Below are 14,501 nucleotides of genomic sequence, written 5' to 3'. Positions count from 1 at the left end.
TCCTGAAGGGGCTGACCCTCACTGGGGTACGGGGTTCCCCTCCCCCTCCTGAAGGGGCTGACCCTCACTGGGGTACGGGGTCTCCCTCCCTCTCCTGAAGGGGCTGACTCTCACTGGGGTACGGGGTTCCCCTCCCTCTCCTGAAGGGGCTGACTCTCACTGGGGTACAGGGTCTCCCTCCCTCTCCTGAAGGGGCTGGCTCTCACTGGGGTACGGGGTCTCCCTCCCTCTCCTGAAGGCGCTGACTCTCACTGGGGTACGGGGTCTCCCTCCCTCTCCTGAAGGGGCTGACCTTCACTTGGGTACGGGGTCACCCTCCCTCTCCTGAAGGGGCTGACCCTCACTGGGGTACAGGGTCTCCCTCCCCCTCCTGAAGGGGCTGACCCTCACTGGGGTACGGGGTCTCCCTCCCCCTCCTGAAGGGGCTGACCCTCATTGGGGTACGGGGTTCCCCTCCCTCTCCTGAAGGGGCTGACCCTCACTGGGGTACGGGGTTCCTCTCCCTCTCCTGAAGGGGCTGACCCTTACTGGGGTACGGGGTTCCCCTCCCTCTCCTGAAGGGGCTGACTCTCACTGGGGTACAGGGTCTCCCTCCCTCTCCTGAAGGGGCTGACTCTCACTGGGGTACGGGGTCTCCCTCACTCTCCTGAAGGGGCTGACTCTCACTGGGGTACGGGGTCTCCCTCCCTCTCCAGAAGGGGCTGACTCTCACTGGGGTATGGGGTTCCCCTCCCTCTCCTGAAGGGGCTGACTCTCACTGGGGTACGGGGTCTCCCTCCCTCTCCGGAAGGGGCTGACTCTCACTGGGGTACGGGGTCTCCCTCCCCCTCCTGAAGGGGTTGACTCTCACTGGGGTACAGGGTTCCCCTCCCCCTCCTGAAGGGGCTGACCCTCACTGGGGTACAGGGTCCCCCTCCCTGTCCTGAAGGGGCTGACTCTCACTGGGGTACAGGGTCTCCCTCCCTGTCCTGAAGGGGCTGACTCTCACTGGGGTATGGGGTCTCCCTCCCTCTCCTGAAGGGGCTGACTCTCACTGGGGTACAGGGTCCCCCTCCCTCTCCTGAAGGGGCTGACTCTCACTGGGGTATGGGGTCTCCCTCCCTCTCCTGAAGGGGCTGACTCTCACTGGGGTACAGGGTCCCCCTCCCTGTCCTGGAGATGATTTGAGAAACAGCGTGATGCCCAAATCAATGAGGATTATGTATTTTGGAGAATTTCTCCTCAGACACCCCACACCCTGACTGTTTATGTAACAGGAACTGGTCTCAGAGATGAGCTGAAGCACTCCTTTTGGAAGTTGACGGGGTAGATTTGGAAAGGTTATCTCCCTTCATGGGAGAGTCTAGAATCAGAGGATCTCAGAATGAAACGGTTGCACATTTAAGAGAGGTGAGGAGAAATTTCAGAGTCCTGAATCTGTGGAATTATTTTTGGCAGAGGGTTGCTGAGGCTGGTTTGTTGAGTATTTTCAAGGCTGTGATAGACAGATTTTTAATCAGTAAAGAAACCAAGGATTCCAGGGGAAAGGCAGCAGAGTGGAGTTGAGGATGATTAGATCAGCCACAATTCCATTGAATGACAGAGCAGAGCAGTCACAATGGGCTGAATGGCCCACCTGCTGCTCTTACAGTTAGTGCTGGTCGGGTGGCACGGTGACTCAGTGGTTAGCACTGCTGCCTCACAGCACCAGGGTCCCAGGTTCAATTCCAGCCTCGGGTGACTGCCTGTGTGGAGTTTGCACATTCTCCCTGTGTCTGCGTGGGTTTGCTCCGGTTTCCTCCCACAGTCCAAAGATGTGCAGGCTAGGTGAATTGGCCATGCTAAATTGCCTGTAGTGTTAGGTGCATTAGTCAGAGGGGAATAGGTATGGGTGGGTTGCTCTTCAGAGAGTTGGTGTGGACTTGTTGGGCCGAAGGGCCTGTTTCCACACTGTGGGGAATCTAATCATATTGGGATATTTCTGTTCTCATGCAGATCCATGTTATAAGAAAGCAGCAGCACCAATTAAACTAATGGGGATGGAATTGCATTATAACCAATACAATACACACTTTAAAAGCTCGCGCTATAAAAAGTGTCCCCAATTTCGCAATCACCTATTAGTGCATTTGCATTAACGAGATGTTGTTACAGCAGCGCGACCTGTATGCATGACGTTCTTAAGTGCTCTGTGCTCTGTGAAACGAGTACCTTGACTCAAACATACTAGCCAAACGTGGTGTTGTTTTTACGTTGGCAGGTTACTGGTCAGTGCCCCCCGGGACGGCATTGCCAAGAGTAAAAACGGCGACATATACCGATGTAACATATCGAATAAAAGGAGCTCCAACTGCATGAAACTAAACTCTGGTAAAACATTTCAGTCACATTGATATCACAACATGGGGACAGAGTGGGAAAACACCATGAAAGGTATAGCTATTGACTCAAGGTGCGGAGGGACATTGCATGTGTGAGGGACCAGGGTTAACATCAGCTGAAGTCTGTCAGCAGCACAGACTGTTGCATTTGTTCTGGGAGTGTTTGATGGGCACAGTATAGAGGGAACTTTACTTGCAGTTTAAGAGTGTAGAGGGAACTTTACTCTTTATGTAACCCTTGCTGTCCCTGTTCCTGGGAGTGTTTAATGGGGATAGTGTAGAGGGAGCTTTACCCTGTATCCAACCCCAAGCTGTCCCTGTCCTGGGTATGTTTGATGGGGGAACAGTGTAGAGGGAGCTTTACCCTGTATCCAACCCCAAGCTGTCCCTGTCCTGGGAGTGTTTGATTGGGGACAGTGTAGAGGGAGCTTTACTCTGCATCTAACCCTGTGCTGTCCCTATCCTGGGAGTGTTTGATGGGGGACAATGTAGAGAGAGTTTTACTCGGTATCTAACCCCATGGTGTCCCTGTCCTGGCAGTGTTTGATGGGGGGGACAGTGTAGAGAGAGCTTTGCTCTCTATCTAACCCCATGGTGTCCCTGTGCCTGGGAGCGTTTGATGGAGGACAGTGTAGAGGAAACTTTACTCTCTATCTAACCCCGTGCTGTCCTGTCCCTGGGAGTGTTTGTTTGGGGACAATGTAGAGGGAGCTTTACTCTGTATCTAACCCCATGCTGTCCCTGTCCCTGGGAGTGTTTGATGGGGGACAGTGTAGAGAGAGCTTTACTCTGTATCTAACCCTGTGCTGTCCCTGTCCTGGGAGTGTTTGATGGGGGGGACGGTGTAGAGAGAGCTTTACTCTGCATCTAACCCTGTGCTGTCCCTGTCCTGCGATTGTTTGATGGGTGGACAGTGTAGAGGGAGCTTTACTCTGTATCTAACTCCGTGCTGTCCCTGTCCTGGGAGTGTTTGATGGGGGACAGTGTAGAGGGAGCTTTACTCTGTATCTAACCCCGTGCTGTCCCTGTCCTGGGAGTGTTTGATGGGGGACAGTGTAGAGAGAGCTTTACTCTGTATCTAACCCCGTGCTGTCCCTGTCCTGGCAGTGTTGATGGGGGACAGTGTAGAGGGAGCTTTACTCTGTATCTAACCCCGTGCTGTCCCTGTCCCTGGGAGGGTTTGATGGGGGGACAGTGTAGAGAAAACTTTACTCTGTATCTAACCCTGTGCTGTCCCTGTCCCTGGGAGGGTTTGATGGGGGGACAGTGTAGAGAAAACTTTACTCTGTATCTAACCCCATGCTGTCCCTGTCCCTGGGAGGGTTTGATGGAGTCATTAGAGAAGGAACTTTACTCTGTATCTAACCCCATGCAGTCTGGGAGATGTCACAAAATATCAAGATGACTTTACACAGAGCAATGAAGTGCGAGGGTAGTCCTTAATGAGTGAGGTGTAATTTCTGGTGTGGCGCTTCAGTTTAATGAGGGTAAACATATATTTATGGAGCAGAATGCTTCAATTATTCTCTGTTCAATGATAGATGTCTCTTTTGTTTGTCTACATTGCTGCAGGGGAGGCAGCTCTGAAAAACATCTCTGATGATATGAAGAACACACACTTTGGCATGACACTGACCCGGAACTCCCAGGGGTTCATGGTACGTAGGTTCACTGGCTCATGGTAAGCACTGGCTCATGGTAAACGCTGGTCTCATGGTAAGCACTGGTCTCATGGTAAGCACTGGCTCATGGTAAGCACTGGTTCATGGTAAGCACTGGCTCATGGTAAGCACTGGTTCATGGTAAGCAGGTTCACTGATCTCATGGTAAGCACTGGTCTCATGGTAAGCACTGGTCTCATGGTAAGCACTGGCTCATGTTAAGCACTGGCTTTTCAAGGTGAGAAGAGAGAGATTTAAAAAAGCTGAAGAGGTAAATTCTTTACACAGAGGGTGGTTTGGCATGTGGAATGAACTTCCTGAGGAAGTGGTGGGTGTGGGTACAATTTCAATGATTAAAAGACATTTGGATAAGCACTGGCTCATGGTAAGCACTGGTTCATGGTAAGCACTGGCTCATGGTATGCACTGGCTCATGGTATGCACTGGTTCATGGTATGCACTGGTTCATGGTAAGCACTGGTTCATGGTAAGCACTGGCTCATGGTATGCACTGGCTCATGGTATGCACTGGTTCATGGTATGCACTGGTTCATGGTAAGCACTGGTTCATGGTAAGCACTGGCTCATGGTAAGCACTGGTCTCTTGGTGAGCACTGGTTCATGGTAAGCTCTGGTCTCATGGTAAGTAGGTTCATTGGTCTCTGATCACGTTGACTTTGATACTTTGAGAGGTTTGGTTTCAAATGAAACCCAGCCGAGTGGATGATAGTCCACAAGATGCAGTCCATGAGCTCAGGCAAAGCCCAACCAGCCCCAAGCTGTCCAGCAGCACTTTTTGATATTATTCCCCAAATCCCAAGACCAACATTTCTTAATAACAGCAGCCACAATACACCAACCAAATGACACCCACTACAAGAAGGATATTAGTAAGCTGGAGAGGCTTCAAAAGAGATTGACCAGGATGTTGCGGGGAATGGACGGTCTGAGTTATAAAGGAGAGGCTGGATACGCTGGGACTGTTTTCACTGCAGCGCAGGAGGTTGGGAGGTGACCTTTTAGAGGTTTATAAAATCATGAGGGGTATAGACAGAGTGTCCTTTCTCTAGGGTGGGGGATTTCAAGACTTGGAGGCACATTTTCAAGGTGAGAAGAGAGAGATTTAAAAAAGCTGAAGAGGTAAATTCTTTACACAGAGGGTGGTTTGGCATGTGGAATGAACTTCCTGAGGAAGTGGTGGGTGTGGGTACAATTTCAATGATTAAAAGACATTTGGATAAGTACGTGAAGAGTAAAGGTTTGGAGGAATATGGGCCAGGAGCAGGCAGCTGGGACTAGTTTAGTTTGGGATTATGGTCAGCGTGGACTGATTGGACCTTGTTGTGTGTTAGGCAGGAAGGAAGTTGCCGAACGAGGGAGCCGTGGTTTACTAAAAAAGTAAGCTCTTGTCAAGAGAAAGAAGAAGGCTCACGTTAGGATGAGGTGTGAAGGCTCAGCTAGGACGCTTGTGGGTTACAAGTGAGCCAGGAGGAGACATGAGAAGTCATTGGTGGATAGGGTCAAGGAAAACCCTAAGGCTTTCTATAGGTATATCAGGAATAAAAGAATGACTAAAATATGACTATAGCCAATTAAACATAGTAGTGGGAAATTGTGTGTGGAGTTAGAGGAGATAGGGGAAGCACTAAATGAATATTTTTCGTCAGTATTCACACTGGAAAAAGACATTGTTGTTGATGAGAATACTGAGATACAGGCAAATAGACTGGATGGGATTGAGGTTCGCAAGGAGGAGGTGTTAGCAATTCTGGAAAGTGTGAAAATAGATAAGTCTCCTGGGCCAGATGGGATTGATCCTAAGATTCTTTGGGAAGCCAGGGAGGATATTATCAAGCTTTTGGCTTTGATCTTTATGTCATCATTGTCTACAGGAATAGTACCAGAAGACTGGAGGATAGCAAATGTTGTTCCCTTCTTCAAGAAGGGGATTAGAGACAATCCTGGAAATTATAGACCAGTGAGACTTACTTCGGGTGTGGGTAAAGTGTTGCAAAAGGTTATAAGAGATTGGAATTATAAGCATCTAGAAAGGAATGATTTGATTAGTGATAGTCAACATGGTTTTGTGAAGGGTAGATCATGCCCCACAAACTTTATTGTGTTCTTTGAGGAGGTGACCAAACAGGTAGATGAGGGTAAAGCAGTTGATGTGGTGCATATGGATTTCAGTAAGGTGTTTGAAAAGTTCCACATGGTAGGCTATTGCATAAAATACAGGGGCATGGGATTGAGGGTGATTTAGTGATTTGGATCAGAAATTGGCTAGCTGAAAGAAGACAGAGGGTGGTGGTTGATGGGAAATGTTCATCCTGGAGTTCAGTTACTTGTAGTGTACTGCATGGGGCTGGATCAGTGGTGCTGGAAGAGCACAGCAGTTCAAGCAGCATCCAATGAGCAGCGAAATCGACGTTTCGGGCAAAAGCCCTTCATTAGGAATAAAAGATGAAGGGCTTTTGCCCGGAACATCGATTTCGCTGCTCGTTGGATACTGCCTGAACTGCTGTGCTCTTCCAGCACCACTGATCCAGACTCTGGTTCCCAGCATCTGCAGTCATTGTTTTTACCGTGTCCTGCAAGGGTCTGTTTTGGGGCTGCTGCTGTTTGTCTATTTTAGAAACGACCTGGATGAGGGCATAGAAGGGTGGGTTAGTAAATGTGTGGACGACACTCAGGTTAGTAGAGTTGTGTATAGTGCCAAAGATTTTGTAGGTTACAGAGGGACATAGATAAGCTGCAGAGCTGGCTGAGAGGTGGCAAATGGAGTTTAATGCAGACAAGTGTGAGGTGATTCACTTTGAAAGGAGTAACAGTAATGCAGAACACTGGGCTAATGCTAGGATTTTCGGTAGTGTAGATGAACAGAGAGATCTCCATGTACATGTACATAGATCCCTGAAAGTTGCCACCCAGCTCGATAGGGGTGTTAAGAAGGCATACAGGTGTGTTAGCTTTTATTAGTAGAGGGATTGAGTTTCGGAGCCATGAGGTTATGTTTGCAGCTGTACAAAACTCTTGGAGTATTGTGTACAGTTCTGGTCACCTCATTATAGGAGGGATATGGAAGCTTTGGAAAGGATACAGAGGAGATTTACTAGGATGTTGCCTGGTATGGAGGGAAGGTCTCATGAGGAAAGGCTGAGGGACTTGAGGTTGTTTTCGTTAAATAGCAGAATGTTGAGAGGTGACTTAAATAAGATAATCAGAGGGTTAGATAGGGTGGACAGTGAGAGCCTTTTTCCTTAGATGATGATGGCTAGCATGAGGGGACATAGCTTTAAATTGAGGGGTGATAGATTTAGGACAGATATCAGTGGTAGTTTCTTTACTCAGAGTAATAGGGGTTTGGAAGGCACTGCCGGCAATAGTAGTGGACTGGCCAACTTCAAGGGCATTTAAATGAGCATTGGATAGACATAAGGATGAGAATGAAATAGTGTAGGTTCGATGGGTTCAAAGTTTGTGCAACATTGAGGACTGAAGGGCCTGTACTGTACTGTAAAGCTCATTGTTCTATGACTGTGTGATAAGGAAGGTCTTTCTTCCCCACCTACTTGTTTCTCTGATATATTCCTTTCTCTCCTCGAAGCAGCTGCATGTCATGATGCCTGTAATTTGACACTGTTTCCTGGACCTTGTGTGAGATTAGGAGGAGGCCTGTGATAGTGCCACTCACAGTCACCATTGATCTCATAGCCAGCATTTAGCAATATGCACTGCTGGGATACTGTTCAGTTTTAGGATTTATTGCAGAAGAGATCAGCCCTCTCATCCCCTCTGTCCCCTGAATTGTTTCTTGCGTTGTGTTCCACTGGCATTGATAAAGATCAGGGGTGGAGAGACCAGAATGGGCAGGGGAGCCAACTTATCATAGAATCCCTAGAGTGTGGAAGCAGGCCATTCAGTCCATCGAGTCCACACCATCCTTCCAAAGAGCATCATCCCCAGGCCCACCCTGTCCCTTCATCCCTCCATTTCCCATGGCCAATCCACCTGACCTGCACATCTGTGGATTGTGAGGGGAAACCAGAGCACCCAGAGGAAACCCACACAGACAGAGGGAGAATGTGTAAACTCTACACAGACAGCCACCCAAAAGTGGAATCGAGCCCAGATCCCTGGTGTTGTGAAGTAGCAGTGCAAATCACTGTACCACCCCAAATTGTGGTGAGTTATTGTGATGAGACACAGCTGGCATGAGCTGTACTTGCAGGTTCCAGTCATCATTTCTGCAGAAAGATCTCTCTGTGACCTCCACTTTTTATATTGTATTTTGTAAGACAATTCATATTTAGTATTACTTGGAGGACTTCAGATTGAAGGATTGTAGAAAACTGGATTTATTTCAAATTTTGTTGAAACACCTGGAGTGGTTTCTTTAACGAGGTTTTGAAAATTCAATGTGGTTATTGGAGATGCTTTTAAACAAGCCTTTTTAGAAATTGACTTGATAGCTGCTTATTCTGCTGTTTGGAGAGTGCTCTGGTATCTGGAAGTAGTTGGGAACACAACACCTGCGAGGAAGTGTTGCTCAATTAAACTCTCCCATGGCTGAATAAAACATCTCATTGTTGAGTTAAAGGCAAAACCAGTTTGATCTTGTGAAAGATTGTTTGAAGGAATTCTTGGTATTGTATTTCCTGAGCAAGCTGTGTCTGCCAAAACTCCAGAGATGACTGTGTGTGATAAGTGACTCGGTCACACGTGGTAAGACAGCAGACTTTGGAGCATTCCACGCTTCAACCTTTTTGTCTTCAAGAATAATTTTAGTGATTGGAAAATTATTTTTTAAAATGTCAACCGTGCAGAGTGAAATCCATTTTTTTTCTAAAGACAGCGTGAGTATGTGTGTTTTGAGTTATCTTATCTTATCAAATCCCCTCAGGTTCTTCTATAAAATCATTCATCTAAACTCCAATGAATATAGATCCATCCTGTTCAACTTTTCTCAGTAAGGTATACCATTCATACTGGGAATGAACTGCTTCTAACATAATTGTATCTTTAATCAAATAAGGAGACCATAACAGTACACCATACTCCAGATATTATCGCACCCATGCCTTGTGCAGCTGTCTGGATTTTTATTCCCATTTTGCTTAAATGACAACTTCCTAATCACGTGTTGTACCTGCATACTCAGTTCCCGTGATTAATGTCCCAGGAAATCTATTCTCTCTGTACCACCAAATCCTGCAATCTTTCTCCATTTAGATAGTACCGATACACTCATACAGCATGGAAACAGACGCTTCGGTCCAACTTGTTCACACAGACCAGACATCCCAACCTGGCTCTGTATTTGGCCCATATCCCTCTAAACCCTTCTTTTTCATATACACATCCAGACGCCTTTTAAATGTTGTTATTATACCTGGCTCCACCACTTCCTCTGGCAGCTCATTCTGTACACGTACCTTAGCTCCCTTTTTAATCTGTCTCCTCTCACCTTAAACCTATGCCCTCTGGTTTTGGCCTTCCCCACCCTAGGAAAAAGACCTTGGCTATTAACCCTCTGCATGCCCTTCATGATTTTATAAACCTTTGTAAGGTCATCCCTCAAACTCCAAAGGTTTAGTGTAAAAAAAAATCAGCCTATTCAGCCTCTCCCCAAAATTCAAATCCTCCAATCCTGGCAACATCCTTGTGAATCTTTTCTGTACCCTCTCAGGTTCAACAGGATCCTTCCTACAGAAGGGGAACCATAATTGTATGGAGTATTCTAAAAGTGGCCTCACCAATATCCTGTACATCCATATCATGTGCCCCAGCTCCTGTACTCAATGCTCTGACCAATGACAGCAAATGTGCTAAATACCTGCTTCACCCCCGAGTCTACCTGCAACTCCACTTTCAAAGAACTATGCAGCTGCACCCCAAGGTCTCTGTTTGGCAACTCTCCAGCTATCACATTCTTTCCAATATTTTGCTCAGTCACTTAACTTGAACCTTTGCATACCCTTTACCTGCTCTTGGCAATGTATTTTCCTTAATAGGTTAGGATCATCGGAAAATCTAGGGTCGCTACATTGAGTCCCCTCAACCAAATCAGTGATATGGATGACGATAGTAAATCGTTGAGGGCTCAGAACTCTTTCCAGTGACTTTCACTAGGTACAGGTTGCCAACCTGAGGGCTAACCGATCCTTTATCCATGTTAATATATGCCCATCAGCACCACCTGTTCAGACCTGTTTTGCACCCTCTCTGTTGGTTTACAAAGTGGATACAGAAACTGGTCACAGTAACCCAGGTATTCTCGACATCTGCTTCCAGGTGTGTGCTCCCCTCTGGTCGCAGAAGTGCGGAAGTTCCATCTACAATACTGGTATCTGTACAAACATCAGCTCCACATTCCAGCCGTCGGGAATCACTGCACCCACCGCACAAGGTACGAGTAATGTCCTCACACTGCTCCACTGTATTAACAGTGTCCTCACAGTGTCCCACTGTATTAACAGTGTCCTCACAGTGTCCCACTGCATGAAAAGTGACCTCACAGTGCCCCACTATATGAGCAGTGTCCTCACATTGTCCCACTGTATTAACAGTGTCCTCACAGTGTCCCACTGTCTGAGCAGTGTCCTCGCAGTGTCCCACTGTATTAACAGTGTCCTCACAGTGCCCCACTGTATGAGCAGTGTCCTCACAGTGCCCCACTATATGAGCAGTGTCCTCAGTGTCCCACTGTATTAACAGTGTCCTCACAGTGTCCCACTGTCTGAGCAGTGTCCTCACAGTGTCCCACTCTATGAGCAGTGTCCTCACAGTGTCCCACTGTATTAACAGTGTCCTCACAGTGTCCCACTGTCTGAGCAGTGTCCTCGCAGTGTCCCACTCTATGAGCAGTGTCCTCACAGTGTCCCACTGTATTAAGTCCCCTCAACTACATTGAGTCCCCTCAACCAAATCAGTGATATGGATGTCGATAGTAAATCGTTGAGGGCTCAGAACTCTTTCCAGTGACTTTCACTAGGTACAGTGTCCCACTGTGTGAGCAGTGTCCTCACAGTGCCCCACTGTATTAACAGTGTCCTCGCAGTGCCCCACTCTATGAGCAGTGTCCAGGCAGTGCTCCACTGTCTGAGCAGTGTCCTGGCAGTGCCCCACTGTCTGAGCAGTGTCCTCACAGTGCCCCTTCTAGGTCTGGTCAGAGATGAATGGTCTTCCACTCACCACAAGGAACAGACCATTCCCCGACTCCATCGAGGTATTGTGTAAAACCCCAAACACCACGTGATCAGGATTAAGCTTCTTTGTTCTGGGCTTTCTTTTCACGAGTTTTTCTTTCAAGGTTGGGTGCAGGAATTGGGACATTGAGGTGGAATCTGACCTAGTTGGCGAAGAGGAATTGGAGGGGCAATCGTTACATACGCCTCCATCCCACCCTCTGGTGCCTTGGCCAGATATCTCTCTTTCTCTTCGGACATTGTTCCCATCGCCATTAGATATAAGCGGGGACCTTGCTTCTCAGTCAGAAGGTTGTAGGTTCAAATCCCACACCAGATCCTTGAATATTTCACCCAAGCCCGACAATGTTTTAGTTTATGGATGAGACTTGAAACCAATCTTCCATCTACCCTCTTCAGTGAATGGAAGAGATCCCATGGCACTATTTTGAGTTAGAACAAGAGAGTTCTCTGAGCTGGTCTGGCCAATCTTTAACCTTTGATTAACGTCATTGAAATAACAGAAGAACAGGCCATGTTATTAATTGTGGGATCTTACTGTGTGCACATTGGCTGCTGTGTTTCTAACATGCTGATAGTGACTAAATATCAGAAGAGGACCACATGATCCAAGGCCATGAAATGTATTCTGTCAATACAACCCTTCATTCAAGCAGTCTTCACTTGACACATGGTGAGAATTGTGATGTTTTGAGATATCACCCTCTAGATTTCAGAGCAAGATCTGTGAGTTCAGGGAGAGGGGTCAGAATATGCTGGAATGTCAGCTTGCTTCCTGTCTTATTGTTTTATCTGTATCTCTGTACCGGGCTCTGCCTTTGTTTCAGACTGTGGGATGTCCATGGACATTGTCATTCTGTTGGATGGGTCAAACAGTATCTACCCGTGGTACGAGGTACAGAGGTTCCTCAGCAATGTCCTCAACAAATTCCACATTGGCCCAAAGCAGATACAGGCAAGTGTGAACCTTTCATCATCACTCTCTTTCTCTCCAGTCACCCTCTTCCATGGAGTCACTGAAATCTTTGCTGTGGTAATTTTCACAGCGTTTCTCCACCTGTGAGAGATCTGCAAAGAGTCAGCTCATTTTAAACCGCTGCTGTGTTTTCATTGAGAATTCCTCTGAATAAAGTGGGGAAAATTGAAATTTCAGTATCCATTTTCACACAGACCCACCTCACCGTCCCTCACTCCACCTCCATGTTCACCCTCACCCTCACCCCCTCACCATCCCTCACTCCACCTCCATGTTCACCCTCACCCTCACCCCCTCACCATCCCTCACTCCACCTCCATGTTCACCCTCACCCTCACTCCCTCCACCTCTGGTATACACCCTCACCCTCACTCCCTGCACCTCTGGTATTGACACTCACCATCACTCCCTCCACCCTCACTCCCTTCACCCTCACTCCCTCACCCTCACTCCCTTCACCCTCACTCCCTCACCCTCACTCCCTCACCCTCACTCCCTCCACCTCCCGTGTTCACCCTCACCCTCACTCCCTCCACCTCCGGTATACACCCTCACCCCCACTCCCTCCACCCTCACTCCCTCACCCTCACTCCCTCACCCTCACTCCCTCCACCCTCACCTTCACTCCCTCACCCTCACTCCCTCACCCTCACTCCCTCCACCATCACTCTCTCACCCTCACTCCCTCACCCTCACTCCCTCACTCTCACTCCCTCCACCATCACTCCCTCACCCTCACTCCCTCACCCACTCCATCTCCCGTGTTCACCCTCACTCTCCCTCACTCCACCTCCAGTCTTCACCCTCACCCTCATTCCCTTACGCTCACTCCCTTCACCTCCAGAATTCATCCTCACCCTCACTCGCTCCACCTCTGGTATACACCCTCACCCTCACTCGCTCCACCTCTGGTATACACCCTCACCCTCACTCGCTCCACCTCTGGTATACACCCTCACCCTCACTCGCTCCACCTCTGGTATTTAACTCTACTATCATTGTGGTTTATAAACCTGCTTTCAATCTTGTAAATGCTTCACATTTTTTGCATTTTCCTGCATGTGTTGGTGAGTTTCTCAGTAATTGAGTGTGGAGGATAATGGTGTCACAGTTACGACCTGAGTACTGAGTGCAAACATCACTGTGTGTAGCCTGACAGTAACCCTTCGCCCACTGGAGTGTTAGCCACTTGTGGACTCACTGAGGAGGGACCACAGCCGCACTGACTGCTGGGCGGTGACCAATGTATACGGGCTCTATTTTAAACCGATGCATATAATTACAAAAAAACCACAGGTATTTCCTCTCCCCTCCCATTTTCTACATAAATAAGCAACGATAGTCTTGGAAAAGACTTGCAGCTGTATAATATTGTCAACCAAATTCAAATCCAGACCTTGGCCAACCGGTTAAAGCGAGTGACCTTTTACCTGCAAGAGAACTGCAAGATCTCAGGAACACACTGCAGTCAGTCCCTCTCTGCGTATAGGTCCCCATCACTCAGAAAAGCAATCATAGTTGCTTGTTACAACAGATGTGAAAACTCATGGGGGAACAGCTATTCTGGCACAGGAGGAGTCCACTGTGATGCATAAGGTTCTATCCCACCAAAGTATCATAGAGGGTTAAAGTTAGTCGAGAGTATGAGCATCTAGGTGCCAACCGTACCCCTTTAGGTCACCCTTCTATCTGGGTTTGACAGTCATGGGCCCAGGCCTCAGACAGAAACAGGAATGACCCAAAACTGCATTTCCAATGGTCTTCTCAGAAAGCTAGGGTGTTCCCGAAGATGGGACTAAAGGTCACATTGTAATGACATAGAGTAGGCCTTTTAGGTCTGAGATGGGGAGAAATATCTTCACCGAGAGACAGGTGAGTCTGTGGAATTCTCTGCCAGAGAAAGCAGTTGAGGACAAAACATGTAATGTTTTCAAAGGTTGGTCCGATTAGGGCCCAAAGAGCTGCCCCCACGCTGTAGGACTTTAGTTCTTAAGGGTGCAGGATAGAATGGTGTAGCAGGAAAAGGATACTGAATCAGATGGTCAGTCATGATCATATTGAATGGCAGGGGAAGCTGGAAGGACCAAGTGGCCCACTACTGCTAGTAACTGTTGTTGGCACTGTCAGAGGGTCAGCGCTGAGGGAGCAGACACTGTCAGAGGGACAGTGATGAGGGAGTGCCGCACTGTCAGAGGGTCAGTGCTGAGGGAGTGCCGCACTGTCGGAGGGTCAGTGCTGAGGGAGTGGGCACTGTCAGAGGGACAGTGCTGAGGGAGTGCCGCACTGTCAGAGGGTC

At 48.1% G+C, this 14,501-nt stretch overlaps 1 protein-coding gene across 1 annotated transcript in view; it reads left to right on the top strand.

Annotated features, from left to right (window-relative positions):
• The first annotated feature begins 2,121 nt into the window (after window positions 1–2,121).
• Window positions 2,122–14,501, top strand: part of itga10 (integrin, alpha 10) — a 98,837-nt gene continuing 86,457 nt past the window's right edge. Inside the window, exons 1-5 of the mRNA XM_060820620.1 lie at window positions 2,122–2,144; window positions 2,240–2,349; window positions 3,933–4,018; window positions 10,316–10,430; window positions 12,057–12,184. Coding sequence (XP_060676603.1) covers window positions 2,122–2,144; window positions 2,240–2,349; window positions 3,933–4,018; window positions 10,316–10,430; window positions 12,057–12,184 — 462 coding nt within the window. The remainder of the gene's footprint in view (window positions 2,145–2,239; window positions 2,350–3,932; window positions 4,019–10,315; window positions 10,431–12,056; window positions 12,185–14,501) is intronic.

This window comes from Hemiscyllium ocellatum, chromosome 50, assembly GCF_020745735.1.
Source record: "Hemiscyllium ocellatum isolate sHemOce1 chromosome 50, sHemOce1.pat.X.cur, whole genome shotgun sequence".
NCBI lineage: Eukaryota > Metazoa > Chordata > Chondrichthyes > Orectolobiformes > Hemiscylliidae > Hemiscyllium > Hemiscyllium ocellatum.
This window is presented reverse-complemented; position numbering and strand designations above follow the sequence as displayed.